At 49.8% G+C, this 14,412-nt stretch overlaps 1 protein-coding gene across 1 annotated transcript; it reads left to right on the top strand.

The window, feature by feature from the left end:
- Positions 1 to 265: 265 nt before the first annotated feature.
- SPRY4 (sprouty RTK signaling antagonist 4) lies at positions 266 to 14,026 on the top strand. The gene is made up of 2 exons (XM_032336322.1): positions 266 to 485; positions 9,746 to 14,026. Exon 2 carries the CDS (start codon positions 9,793 to 9,795, stop codon positions 10,690 to 10,692), a length of 900 nt encoding a protein of 299 aa, XP_032192213.1. The 5' UTR covers positions 266 to 485; positions 9,746 to 9,792; the 3' UTR covers positions 10,693 to 14,026.
- The last annotated feature ends 386 nt before the right edge of the window (positions 14,027 to 14,412 follow it).

A 14,412-nucleotide genomic window follows, 5' to 3' on the forward strand; every position in this document is an offset into this window, starting at 1 on the left:
CGCGCAGCTGAGCCAGCTGCAGCAGTCGCCGCCGCCCTCCATTCATTGGGGGAAAAAAAAAAAAAAGCAACAACAACCTCCACCCCTTTTTGTAAAAGAACGACGGCCTCTGGAGGAGCTACAGTCAGCCCCAGCAATCAGGGGTTAAGTTCTTTTCCGGCCCCCCATTCATAAAAAAAGGAGCGCGGCGCATGCGCGTGCGGGGTCTCTTGTGCCCACCCATTCATAGAATTGCGAACGGAGCGCGTGCGCACTGGAGCACCCTTCCCTCCCATTCATAAAAAAGCCATTTTCCCAGGCAGTGGTTGCAACACCGCCGCGGAGGCAGCGAGAGGAGCTGACAGCGCGGAGCTGGCGCTGCGGTGCGCAAGGAGTCCTATCGGTTTCCCCCGCCGACGTCTGCGTGAACAGCGGCGTCTGACCCGCCCGGGTTCGGAGATTTACACAAGCGTGGAGCAATGCTTGTGGTTCTGCGGCTCCTCAAAGTAAGTCCCTAGCCGGTTTCGGGATCCGAAAGTGCCCCCTCTGAGTCGCAATACGACTCCCCCCTCCGGCTGGGGCAAATGGTGCGCTATTTCTGGGCGCGCCTCAGTGTTCTTCCCTCTCTCCCTGAGCCTCCTCGAGCCGCTGCGGTCTGCCGCAGCTCCCTGACGCCCTCGGCTGGGCCGGCACAGAGCCGGGGGTGTTCACAGCTTGGCACCAGAGTTTCCGACCCCGGGGCACTGCCAAGCCCGGCTTCCCCACTCTGCGACTCAGGAAGCCCCGTGCGTGTCCCGGGAGTTTGCTACTGGCCTGGTTTCTTTCCTCCTGCCACCACCCGCCTCGAGCGTTGGAATGGGAAGCTCTGGGCTCGGTCAGGAGCCACCTTTTGGGTCCGGCGGGCGCTCTTGCCCTGGGCGGCTTGCCCACCCCGGGCTCCGTGCCCACGGTGCCAGCTCTGCCCAGATCTCCCCAGCCCACTGCAGCGGCCTATGCTCGACGTAGGTTTTTCTCTTCCCTTCGGAGCCGTGACAGACTGGGTTTTCTACCATTCTGTCTTCTCCTCGATGGTCAGCACGTAGATGGCCCGAGACTGGACATTTCTGCTCTCTCACTTTGGCGAGGCGGTTCTTAGCCGTCTGACCTTTGCTCTGCCGCTGCATTTTATGCTGTGGAACTGCCTTGCAGTTTCCTTACCCTTTCCCGGCCTCTGCAAGGGCAGAGGCCCTTCGGCCTCCTCTTTCCTCGTTTCTCTGGGCACTGAGCTGTGCCGGGCCCCGGGGCCGGGACGCGCTGGGGCTGTGGTGGGGGCTGAAGGTGCGTTTACATAACGCTGGGCGTGTGGGAGCTGGAGAAAGAGGTTGCATGCGTAGTAGAGATAAGCTTTCCCTCCTTCTTGGTGGTACCAGGCTTGACATCACCCAGAAGAAAGATAGAGACGGTACGTTCTGAAAATTCTGAATCTCCAAGGCCACAGGGGCAGGGAAGGGGGGAAAAGGCGGGTTTGGGCAGCCAGGGCAGCTGGAGCTTGGCTTCATCACTGGGGCCAGGGCTGTGCCCAGTTCCCCCTCCATGCAGACGATCAAAAAGCATTTAGACAGTAGCTGTTCTTGTGCAAGAAGAAGATTTCTCAATTCTCTTTGGGGCTGGGGGTTGTGGGCAGAGAAGGCAAGAGAGGCGAAAATGATTGCATGGCTCGATGGCTGAGTTATGGACGGAGAAGCAAGCTGGGCTGGAGGGGCTTGATGGTGGTGATTAGAGGGGAGAGCTGCTGGCTGCCTCATTCACCAGCTGCTGGATGGGCGTCCATATTGCCAAGGCTGGGTGAGGGCAGGAGGCTGCGTTCTGGCACACGGAGTCTCTAGTAACCCCCAGGCATGGTTAGCGCTGAAAGAAAAGATGTGGGTTCAGTGGGGTGCCCAGATCCAGTGGGAAACCTCACTTTTCTGCCTCTAAATCAGTGGCGTGATTCTCTCCAGTTTGGGGAGGGGCAGGAGCAAGTGCATGCCTTTCTGGTTAGCTGACCAAGGCTCTCCAGTCTTTCTGATGAGCCTCTCGGTGATACAAAGCTGGAAGGTGAAGGCCTAGAGCATTTAGGAAATACGGCCTTATCAATCTCTTAATAAACTCAGTCCGGCCTGTGGCCCTGCCCGATATTGCACTGGTGATTTCACAATGTTTAGAGTTCTCTGGATCTTCACATGAATGGAACATAAAACATCTGAATTGTTCAGTTTTTTATTTCCTTTAGTCTGTGGGTGTGGGGTGGACTAGGAAAGGAAAGACTGCAGTTGACCCCTTTAGCTCTCTGTTTCAAGAGAGGGGCTGGAAAGACGTAGACTTGTCCAGTGGTGAAATCCAGTTTCCTCTCTTTGCCAGCCCTTGGGAGCGACCTCACTTGCCAGCAGGCTTCAGGCAAATCCATTAATGTGAGCAGCGCACACAATGACCAACTGAGATGCTGCATTGGGCCAGTACCTGGTGGGAGGCATTTTGATGGCATATTTCCAAAATCTCCATGATGGACAAATTTTGGTCAGTTAGGGTGAGGAAGACTTTCATAAGACATCTCTTAATTTTCCTTTTTTAGATTCTGAACCCAGGAGTCATTTCCCTTTTTGTGAAGTGGAAATCCTCATTTCCACGATCTTTTTTGTATTACCATCATTTTGAAATTACAACATTTCCTTAAAGCTTTGGTTAGGCTTGGTGGGAGGAGACAGAACCATAGCCTAGAATGATTCCTGGCTAAGCAGGACAGAAACTGGGGGCCGGAGATCATTTGGAGCTTACAGAAAAGGTAGAGAGATGAGGCTCTTTGGTATTCCACCCTCTGTCCAGCATATTCTTTACCCATTCCAACATCTACATCCCCATCCCCCACTCCCACTCTGGTAAACCCAGAGGTCTGGCTGACTTGAATGACAAATGAAGGCAGCCTTTCCAAGCAAAATTTGAAAGTAAGTGATTTTAAAGTAAAGGTAGAAAAAAACACCCATTAACACCTTCAGAAGTGGCCCTTGAGAACACTTTGGGACTTTGCATCCAATACCTGATGCTAACTCCTTGGGTGTGACATCTTCTGGCCCCCAGTGTGGGGGCCCCCCTCCAAGCATTTTTCTTTCTCAGGCCATCCTCTTGGGTATGACCCAGATTTTGTACCAGGGAGGTTTGGAAAAGAGCTCCTTTTCTGTAGTTAGAAGTTGAGTGTTCTTTAGAGAGTTGAGGCATTTAATCTGGTTGTGACTCCAGAGTGCCTGTCACCTTGCTGCGATGGACTTGCAAGTTCCTTGTGAGGAAAACTTACAGGAGTCTTACACAAACCTGGATTTAGGGATACAGCTGAAAAATTTGGATTTGGGATGTAGATACGAAAGCGTTCTTAAGGAAAGGGAATGGCAAAAGTGGAAAGGTTCCATCTCATGGCAAACCTGGATCTCCTGGATAGAAAGAAAAGCAGTGACCCATTGGAATATATTTTTGGTCTTTCAAAAGAGCCAGAGGAAGAAGGGAATGAAGAGCAGCATACAGAAAACTGTATTACTCCTTTCAGACCAAGCTGGGGCCAGGTCAGAGAAAGTGAATAGCTAAGAAACCTGCTAAGCTTGAGCTTTAGTCTCTCCATTTGTACAGTCAGGGAGGGACGGAGGGCAGAAACTTCCCAAGGGGGCTGTCGTGGTGGGCTGTGCTGGGCACATACAAGGAGCTGGTTGTGAGGGAGCCACTTCTTACACAGAAGATGTGGAGTGTTGCATGAAGTTAGAGGCGGGATATTCTTGGCTCTCAGGGGTCTGGGGCCACCCTGCAGATCCGGACAGCTGACAAGGCTGGGGATGTATCCGGGACATGTGGTTGGGTTTAAGAGGCTACACCATTCAGCTGTGTTCATGATTGTTCTTTCCAAGGACAGTCTGTGGAGGAAGCAAGGGCACTGGGGAGGGAGCACAGATGTGCTGGATCTAGTCGAGAAGGGAAGAGGCCCTTCTGGGGCAGGTGGCCATTTGCAGAGAGTGGTTTCCCTTTTCCAGTAGTCTTTCTTTTTCTGGTTGGGAGGAGTGGGGAGTCATCTCCTGCCCCATCCCAGGAGGAAACAAAAATCTGTTATCAGGAATCCATTATTAGAATCTTTTCTTAGAAATCTCTGGTGGAGGGTAGTAAGATAAATTGTCTTGTTGTCAGTGAGAGGGGGGCCTCCCTTGGGGTCTAAGTTTCTGTTCCCCTCCAAACTTTGATATGGGCCGGGAATTCTTCAAGCCCCATTCTTTTCTCTCCCTTGACTTCAGTATCTCTTTAAGGGGATCTGAGCAGATAACCAATGAAACCAACATTTAAAGCAGTTAGAATAGCCCAGAGCAAGTACAGCAAGACCCCCCCACCACCACCACCACCACTAATCCTTGTGCTGAGACTTTGGCACGCTCAACTGACTGGTTGAGGAAGAGGGAGAGGGTTGGGAACTGCTAGCTGGTAGTGGGACAAAAGGATGAAAAGCAGCTGTTTTCTTTTGTGACCTCTAACTAACTATTATGGCCAGAGGTGAGCTCCTTAGTGAACTCCTTATGCTGGTGCTGGAGAGGGGTGGGAGAGCCGCTGCAAGGATTCTCAGACAAATCCAGCTGCGCCAATGCTTTGTTCTCCCACAGGGGCTGTTCTCTGCATCTCAGAGATGCAGAGATGGTCTTCCTCAGTGGGGTGTAGGGAAGGCTGGTCCTTGGTTTTCCTCTCCACTCCCCTCAACCCCGCCAAACACCTTTTAAAGTCTTTTTGAAGCAGTAAGTCATTATTTGGTTGGAATTTAATTAACTAAACTGTGATGCTGTCACAAAGAACCAAGCGGCAATGCTGGGTGGGATTCCCGGCAGCCTAGAGACCTTTTCTCCTGAACTGATAAAGGGTTAAACAACCTTCGCTGGGAGGACCTGCCTAGACTGAATGGAGCAGTACAGAAATGGCCCATTCATTCAGAGCCTCTTGCCAGTCTGTCATGTGCAGAGCTATAGTTTTGAAAGCACAGCTGTCAGTATTTCCCAACTCCTCTTCCCAGGGGAAGTCAAGGGGAAGGGGTGGGTGGGTGGCATGGACCTTTAACACACCCCTTGATTCTTTTCAGCCAGCCTGCCTCTGTATCCTGACGCTCAGCCCATCCCACAGGTACATAGGCCACAGACTGCCAAGTGGCAAAGACAGGACTGTGTGCTCAGAGCTTTGCAATATTCTGCTGATTCAGTATTCTGGGACCGGCTTCTGGCTTCCTCTTACTCAGGCCCCTCCCTCCCTTCCCCACAGACCTGGAACAGAAAGCCCCATCTGAGAATGTATCCCAGGGATCCTTAAGTTCAGCTTTGTAGGAGAGGGGAGAGGGAATTCCTTCCCATGCCAGGGCTTCCTTTTAGACTCTGCTTTGTGATGAGATCCTACAAGTGACACTTTAAAAATAAAATGAACACGCTTAGTGAAGCAGTGGTGTATGAGGTGACAGAAGGGATGGTAAAGAAAACTGAATTGGAAACTTGAATTCTGAGCCTTCCTGTAATGACAGATTTCACCCCCAAGAGCACAGTGAGAATTCCCTCCACAGGGGGCCAGTCTGATGTAACCCCTGTCTGCGTGCTTCATTTCCCTGCTGGTTTGGTTAAGAGCCCCGTGAATGGCCTGTTGAGGCTCCCTGAGGGCTGGTGGCAGACTGGGGAGACTAGTGGAGTCCATGATTGTGAAAGTGATCAGTGCTTTCCTGCCTTTACATGAATACCTAGATGTTACTGTAAGTCAGGGCTGTGGGGTTGAGGCAGCAGGCTCTGGAGCCTTTGCTGTCTAGATTCAAATGGTGCCCCAGTAACTTACTAACATTACTAGCATTATGACCCTTTGTTCTTCATTTCTTCCTTGCAGAATGGGTGTTACTCTCCAAAGTGATGGTGTAAGGATTAAATGAGAAAATCACTGACTGCTTAGCACAGAAGCCTGACTCGAAGATAGGTTTCATAAATATTAGCTCCTTCCACAATTATTTTTTTTTTAAAGATTTTATTTATTTACTTGACAGAGAGAGATCACAAGTAGACAGAGAAGCAGGCAGAGAGAGAGAGGGAAGCAGGCTCCCTGCCGAGCAGAGAGCCCGATGTGGGACTCGATCCCAGGACTCTGAGATCATGACCTGAGCCGAAGGCAGCGGCTTAACCCACTGAGCCACCCAGGCACCCACCTTCCACAATTATTATTCCTTAGTATGAGAAGTTGGGAGTGGAGGCAAAAGTTTCCTTTCCTCATGCTAATCCATAATAATGCCACCTAAAAAAACTCCATAGAGGTGCTTCTCTGACTAAGTGGAGTGCTGGCTTTGTTTCTCTGTCCACAGTTTTCCAAATTGACCATCAGTCTTCCAAAGAGCCTAAATGAGGCAAAGCCTCCTCTCTCCTCTATTTATATTATAAATCTCTTCCTTCCTTGCAGGGGAAGCAGGGAGTACATATTAAACTGCACTTAAGTTCCTCAGCATTGCTTAGGCTAGAGGCTGGGTGTGTCCCAGTGAGTAGAGATTGATCTTATAAACCAACTGAGGGTTGGGGTTTTGTGTTTTGTGTTTCTTGTTTTTTGTTTTTTTGAGGCTTCATTTATCCTTGCTGAGGGGTTATCAAACAGTCTGCTCGGGAAGTAGTGGAAGTCCATGCTAATGGGGAGGTAAGGCATTGGGGCTGGGGGAGGGTTTTGAGCACTGCAACTGTGAGCCAGCCACTGGTTTTTGCTGAGCTAGTGGCCGGGAGGAATCCGACATCAGGGTTATGATAGGGAAGACGCATTTTGGAATATGCCTGCTGGAGCCATCTTGTATGTTGCATGTCCCAAGAGAGCTGAGTCATCATGGACCAAGCTCCCACCCCCATGTCTGGCCCCAACAGCAAGCCCAGATCTTGACAGCCAACATCCCATTGCCCACAGGCGCTGTGCCCACCCTGGCATCCTGGTGGGACTTTTCCATTAATGTGCCTTCTGATTCCAGGGCCTATTAAAATCTTTGAGCATTGCCATAAGAAAATATGGCTGTTTTTAAGAATTCCAAAAACAGAACTGGGGGAAGAAGAGTGTGTAATTTTCTTCTTTACCCTTATTTTTCCAACAGCATGGCAAGTCCCAGTCCTAGTTCTAAGAGACAAAACCCCAACTACATGGGGCAAAATGGCCTTCAAACTGCCACTGGCAGTTTTGTTGGCAAGACCCTGAGCATTCATGACCCAAGCTTCTGGAATAAGGGAACCACACTGTCTTTGTCCGGGCTGGGGGTTCAGGCTGAGGCACCTCTTGGCTGGCACCTGAGAGTCTCATCCCTTGCCTCCATCAATATTTTCCTTTCTTGTGCCCCGTCACATGTTTTCCTCCAGGTAAAGTCCCCATGGTGGGGACCTGGGGTTCCTAATGCTCGTCTGTTGAACCTAAACCCATTTGCAGAAGCAAGGCTTTGGAGCCCCTGCAAAAGAGTAAGTGTGCTAAGGTAGCATTCCCTAAAGTTCTGCCCCACTGTATCCTGGATCCTTGGAAAAACTCCTCTCTATAGATGCATATTTGACCTCACCCCCATCCACAGGGTCCCTATAGGAGGCTGCCTTGGTAAATGATCATTCTTGTTGGCACAAGTGCCAGACACTTCAGGCTAGTAACTCTGCTGCAGGGGAGTCTCCCATTTTAAGATGATGCTCTCCTTGCTTTTGGAGGGAATGTGGAGACAGGAGGCAGGTGTTGCCATTAGGCAGACTTTCTCCCACGTGAGAAAAACTGCACAGAAGACCTAGCATCTTTTAAGTAGGTAGAGCCATGGGAGCAAAGCCAATAATACATGCCCTATGCAAATGGGAAACAGCAGCTGACTGAGCACTGAGCCTTATGGAAAAGACTTGATGAGATGAGAACACAGGATGAGAACCTTGTGGATAAAGTTCCCTTTTCTCCCCTTCGTGAACTTTTCATTGAGAGCTAGCTTGCTCTTTTAGACAGATCAGAAAGCATCTGGAGAAGCCCTTCCCCCAACAATTTCACCATTTTTTTTTTTTATCAAATACCATTTCCAAGTTAGGGGGTATAAAATTGAGTTGCTCTGAATGCTTTTTCCACCCGCCGCCTCATTCCTCAGTGTAGACATTGGTAAGTATGGATGAGTCACCTGGGGCAGGGTATCATTCCCCTATGATTGGAGTACTGGGATAGGCCAACTGTGTATCCAGTCTAGAGGGGCATGGGGTTAACTAGAAATGGAAACCTATCAACGCCCCCCACCCCTTAGCATTACTCTGAGGCCACATGAACCTGACAGCAGAGATGCAGGGGCTGTTCCCCTAATGAGAACATCATTAGTATCATGAAAGGGCATTCATCCAACTCTGCCCGGTAACATTAATTCAGTGGTCTGTTCCTTTTTTCAATACCATTATCTTTCCCTTCTATCCGCATCTTGTTCTGTCTCACACCCCCACCCACTAGTGGACTCTTCCCAGAGTCTAATCTTCCTCTTGGATTCCAAATTGTGTCCCCTTGGGCAGAGGTCTTGGCCTTCTGCTGCTATTTCTTTAAATTGATCTCCAGCCGAATTCCGAATGTAAAGGTCAGCAGGCGAGGAAATGGCACTTCTAATAGAAAACAATGTGCACTTTCTAAATTTGAACCAAGTCGTTTCCGCTCTTTGATTTAAGTGACTTCCTGGGGTTCCGTGTCAGGCACTGCAGTTGAATCTCTGGCGGGATTCCAACTTAAAATTGCACTCTCTCGGTGAAATTAGAAACTGATCCAGAGTTGGCTTAGCTATTCTAGTAAATAGCATTTAGGCTGAATGTTCAGCTCAGCACTTGGAAATGGGTGATGTGAGTGCCCCTCGAGAGGATTTCCCATCCAAGTTGTCAGAAGTGCACCTAGCCAGAGGTTATTAGCCATTGGAGGTTGCTGCTCTTAGAAGTGGTGGTTATAAGTTAATATCCTGGATGTAGAGATATCACATACAGCCCTTCCTTCTCTTGTGACTATGTGAAATAAAGGCTTTTTTGTTTATCTAGCTGATACACTCCATGGGAGCTCACAGGGGCTATCTGTTATGGTCACTACATCCTCAGCACACAGTCCTTTGGGTGTTCAGGAAATCTAAGCTGATGCTCTCTGGAATAGTGATACATTACTGGCAGGCAAGACGCTAGGTAGTGGATAGCATTTTCTCATTTAATCCTCACAAGAACCCATTTTAGAGATTAAAAAACTAAGGCATAAAGGTAACAGAACCTTACTTACAGCAACATTGCTAGGGAGATGGGTGAGAATTCAAACTTGGATCTGATTCCAGAACCTGTATTTACAACCACTGGGCTACCTAAACTTAAAAATAGGGCATATTTTGCAGCCATTGCAAGAATGGGTTTGGTTGGGCTAGGTTTGAACTCCTGCTGAGTTCTGTTGATAATTTTGTGTGCCTTTGGACAGGTTATTTTGAACATCCATTTTCTGTAACTACAGAAGGGCTAGTAGTAGTGAAGAGTCAATGACACATTATACATGGAGCTTACCAGAGCGTATGGCTCATTAAGTGCTGAGTAAGTGTTGCTTCTATCACTCATTATTGTTAGTTAGTATTAATCATCTTGAGCCTCAGTGCTGGAGAATCCACTGAGAATCCAGTTCCCATTTCATTTGTACTCCCAAGGACCTTAAGGGATGGGGGTGGGGGTGTTAACAGGCCAAGTACTGATGCCTGGAATCCACTCTCTCTTCCTTTTCCCCACCTCCCCCTACCCAGGGCCCCTAGAAGCTTGTTCCTCTGCACAGTCCAGGACCTCCAGCCCAATGGAGCCCCCGATCCCACAGAGCGTCCCCTTGACTCCCAGCTCAGTCATGGTCCAGCCCCTACTTGACAGCCGTATGCCCCACAACCGCCTCCAACACCCACTCACCATCCTCCCCATCGACCAAATGAAGACCAGCCATGTGGAGAATGACTACATAGACAATCCTGGCCTGGTGCCCCCTATTGGCCCTAAGCGGACCCGGGGTGGGCCCCCAGAGTTGGCCCCAACGCCTGCCCGCTGTGACCAGGATGTCACCCACCACTGGATCTCCTTCAGCGGGCGCCCCAGCTCCGTGAGCAGCAGCAGCAGCACGTCCTCTGACCAGCGGCTCTTAGACCACATGGCACCACCACCAGTGGCTGATCAGGCTTCCCCAAGGGCAGTGCGCATCCAGCCCAAGGTGGTCCACTGCAAACCACTGGACCTCAAGGGCCTGGCAGTGCCCCCCGAACTGGACAAGCATTTCTTGCTATGTGAGGCCTGTGGGAAGTGTAAGTGCAAGGAGTGTGCATCCCCACGGACACTGCCCTCCTGCTGGGTCTGTAACCAGGAATGCCTGTGCTCTGCCCAGACCCTGGTCAACTACGGCACCTGCATGTGCCTGGTGCAAGGCATCTTCTACCACTGCACCAATGAGGACGATGAGGGCTCCTGCGCTGACCACCCCTGCTCCTGCTCCCGCTCCAACTGCTGCGCCCGCTGGTCCTTCATGGGGGCCCTCTCCCTGGTGCTGCCGTGCCTGCTCTGCTACCTGCCCGCCACCGGCTGTGTGAAGCTGGCCCAGCGCGGCTACGACCGGCTGCGCCGCCCTGGTTGCCGCTGCAAGCATACGAACAGCGTCATCTGCAAGGCAGCCACCGGGGATGCCAAGGCCAACAGACCAGACAAGCCCTTCTGACGCTTCCAGTCGAAGCCCCCGCGCTGCCCCTGAAAACCTGGTTCCCTTCCTGACACCTGAGAAGACCACAGCGAGGCCAAAGGCTTTAAATGTCCTGAGGCTGACCTTGCTGGTCTGCCCACTCCCCACCCTCAGCTTCTGAAGATATGGAGACACCACTGCCCACCCTCTCTTTCCCGAAAGGATGAAGAAGCACTTTGGGTTGTTGTTTTTCGTTCTTTTGGTTGTTGTTGTTGTTGTTTTTTTTCCAGGGTCCTGGAACTCTGGCAGACAGACAGTGGCAGGGGTGTGGTGTGGTGGGGGTTGGGGAGGGTTCCTTTTCAGAAGACAGAACACAGATGTGGACACATATCCGGAAGTTGCAGCTGCTTGAATGCCTTCCCAGTCCCTCCTTCCCCCTCTCCCCACTCTTCCATTCTCTGGCTGCTGGGGAGGAATCATTGACTGAGTGACCAGGACCTCTGAGGAAGACGCTTGGAACCCTGATGTCCGTACTTCTCTCCCTGCCAACCCCAGGTTGCCCTATCACCATGGGGAAGGTGAAGACCCTGGCAATCCCTGTTGTATATACTTGGGACCCCCTTAAGAGCAGAGGCTCATTCCCCACTCTGCCTCCCTAGAGCCGCAGATGGATTTTAGGAGCCACTACAGAGCGCATTTCTCCCTTCCAGCTTCATCACTAACTGTCAGGGGTGTTTGCTCATAACACCATCCTCTGGTTCTTACCGAGTCACAGACTCACCTGCCACTATGAGTCCCGAGTTCTCTCTGCCCAGATCCTTTCCAGAAATTTTTATGGGTAGAGAAGGCCGGGGCGGCACATGCGAGACCAAATATAATTTTGCCAATGAGTCTGAGGCTGTGGTCTCTGGATCCAGTCATTATGTTTTTTTAGAACAATTAAACCAGATGCTGTAATGGTGTTTAAAAAGATAATAATGAAATACTTGCTTCCTTTTGGGCCACCCCCAGGAAGGGCTGATTTCAAAATCTGGGGGGCGAGCAACCTCAAGGAACACAATCCCCCTTCCCAACAAGAAGAGGATTTTAAGAGCAAAGAAGAGAGGCAGCACCTCCCATTGGCAGAGTGACAGTAGAGCCGAGCTGGGTGTGGGCTCCTTCTCTTGTGATTCTGCTGCTTGCTGTCATAGCCTTTTGTGTACAGTGATGTGTGTGTATCTTTAATGTAAATAGACAGATGATGAAAAAAAAAAGTCTATTTTAGTGTTAGGAGGCCCTGGCTGAGGAGTAAGAGCAAGGGGGGTGGGGATTCTCCAGGGGCTTCTTGGGATTGAGCCCTGCTTCCCTGTGTGGCCACACTACCCCCACCCAACAGTCCCCAAAGACGTAGCAACTCACTTTCTCAAGGTGCTAAAGGACTCGAAGTGCAGCACGTCCAGTGGGTAGGTACTTGTTGCATGCAAAAGCTATATTGTGTGTGGTCCTCCCCCTCCCCCAGCTGTTGTGCAGGGGTTTTTGCTTCATGTGATATTCTGTGTGTTGTCCCAACCCCACGAGAGGACATGGCCTGGGTCAGAAAAGCTACCCCAGGTGAAACCAGAAGTGCAGCAGGCAGACCTTTTGTAGCATTTCGTTTGTTCTGTAAAAGAGAACCACCTCCAGGAAGGAGGCAAGGAGGCAGGTAGCTGTGATTGGCATGCACCCAGTGCTTCTGAGGACTTTTTTTTCCTTCTTGAAGACTAGTAGTAATATCTTATGATTTAGAATAAGTTAATCATAACCGTAGGTATTTATTGATTGGAGGAAAGGAGGGGAGGGTCATATTATTTTAGGCTTTATTTATATAACATTTGCTAGCTTGTAAAAAGTTACGAAATATTGCATCTATGTTTTCTAAGGCTGATTCACGTAGCTACCCTTGCCACAGTTGTGATGGATGTATGGATGTTCTTGCACAAATAGGAGGGAATGGTAGGAAAAACATATTCAGCCAACCACTTACACTAATTGAATGTATCAGATGTGTACTAAAGGGACTGGAGATGTTTTCCTCAGAATATTTGAGCAGAGGTTACCCCCCAAATGGAAGGGCACACGTCCACTCTTGGCAAGGTCTGAGAACTTTTCCCAGAGCCCCTCTCAAATGTCTCCATGGGAAACTTGACCCACTGCAAGTTGCACTTCAGTGATCTTGGTGTTCTACACACCCATTCTGTGGAGAATTGATTTACATAAGCTGTGTACACACCCCCCCACACACCCCTACTCCACCAACCCTCTATCTACACAGACCCTGTTTCCTAACAAACAGCCTCCTGACCCCTGATGAACCCTGAATTTTTGTGTACATAGTTGTAAACATGGATTTTTCTAGTTTGGGTTTTCTTTTTTCTTTTTTTCTTCCCTCCGTTTTGCCTTGTTCTTTTTGGTTTGCATTTAACCTGCTAGATGGATGTGTGCCGAGCTCCCGGTGTCCCCTGTGCTCAGTGATAAAGGGAAGCGGTGAAGCAGCTTTGGTTCTCCCAGCTCTGTTGCAGGGCAAGTCCTCAGCATGTTTTTCTCAGCTTGGCAAAACAAAACAAAACAAAACTGGCTTGCCCATGGGCCCTAGGGGCCGGTCAAGGGCCACTAGGGACTAAACTCTCAGAATCACGATACATTTCTCTGTGTGCTTCTGGCTGACTGTGTTTCCATCAGCAATGGCTTGCTTGGCTGGATTATGCCTCATCTGAACCTTTTCTGAAAAGAGCCAGTTGGTTCCCACTTCTGTTCAACCTGGGGTTAGTGGTCGTTCCGTGTGGAATTGGGGGTAGGGTCCACAAGCCTGGGTCCAGGACACATGTCCTAGTAAGCCATGGCTGCTCCCACCCTAAGGGTGGGTTTATGAAGGCCCAACACTCCCAAGAAGCACCCTGAGAACTGACTCTAGGATAGCCAAGACCTTCTGGATGGATGTCGGGGTGCAACCAAGGCTTCTCACAGTCCCTGGCTGGAAAGAGGTAAAGACCAATCTCCGCTGCTGGTATGGGCCCCTTCACAGCCAGCAGAAGTGGAAGACCTTCATGTGACAACATCTAGTTCTTCCAGCATTGTGGAGTCTGCGTGGATCCCCAGTGAACATCGAGTGGGGCCCAGTTAGCTAATGAGTGGCTGAAGTTTGCACAACATGGAAGGTATTGGTCAGGAGCAGACACCCAGTTTCCGTCACTTTGAAACTTCATAGTGTCCCCTGCTGCCCCAGGAGATGGCTGATGGAGTCTGGGCAGCATGACTTTGCACTGTACAATTCACTAGGGCATCTCCCAAGCTTCACTGGCTTTCTGGTTCATGCCTTCAGTAAGCATTTCCATGCCCTGTGCTTACTGTGACAGTTGATGACAAATCTTGTGCTGCCATTTTTGCTGTGGGTAACTGTGTGGTGTCCTACCTTGCTTTCTCTTCTCACTGCCCCACAGTTTGGTTTTGTGTTACAAACAAAAAAGCTGTTCAAGGTTCCCACCCCACTACCTTCCTACTTCATGTTGCCTCTTCACTGTAGCTCCTTCTCACCCCACAACAAAAGTTACCACAGAAGGTTTCCTTTGTATAGAATATTTATTTTGAAGCTCTATTTTAATAGTATTTATTTTAGAAAGTCTACTATTGTCAGAGTTCTTCTGTTTGTGAAGAAAAAAACAAGTTAAAAACTGAATGTACTGATCTAGAAAATATATATAAATATATATTGTTAAATATACACGGGACTGCCATTTCTTGTGT

This window comes from Mustela erminea, chromosome 3 (assembly GCF_009829155.1).
Source record: "Mustela erminea isolate mMusErm1 chromosome 3, mMusErm1.Pri, whole genome shotgun sequence".
NCBI lineage: Eukaryota > Metazoa > Chordata > Mammalia > Carnivora > Mustelidae > Mustela > Mustela erminea.

Bases quoted from the DNA above. Each gene is read 5' to 3' on its own strand.
- SPRY4 (XM_032336322.1), top strand. From the start codon at position 9,793: ATGGAGCCCCCGATCCCACAGAGCGTCCCCTTGACTCCCAGCTCAGTC.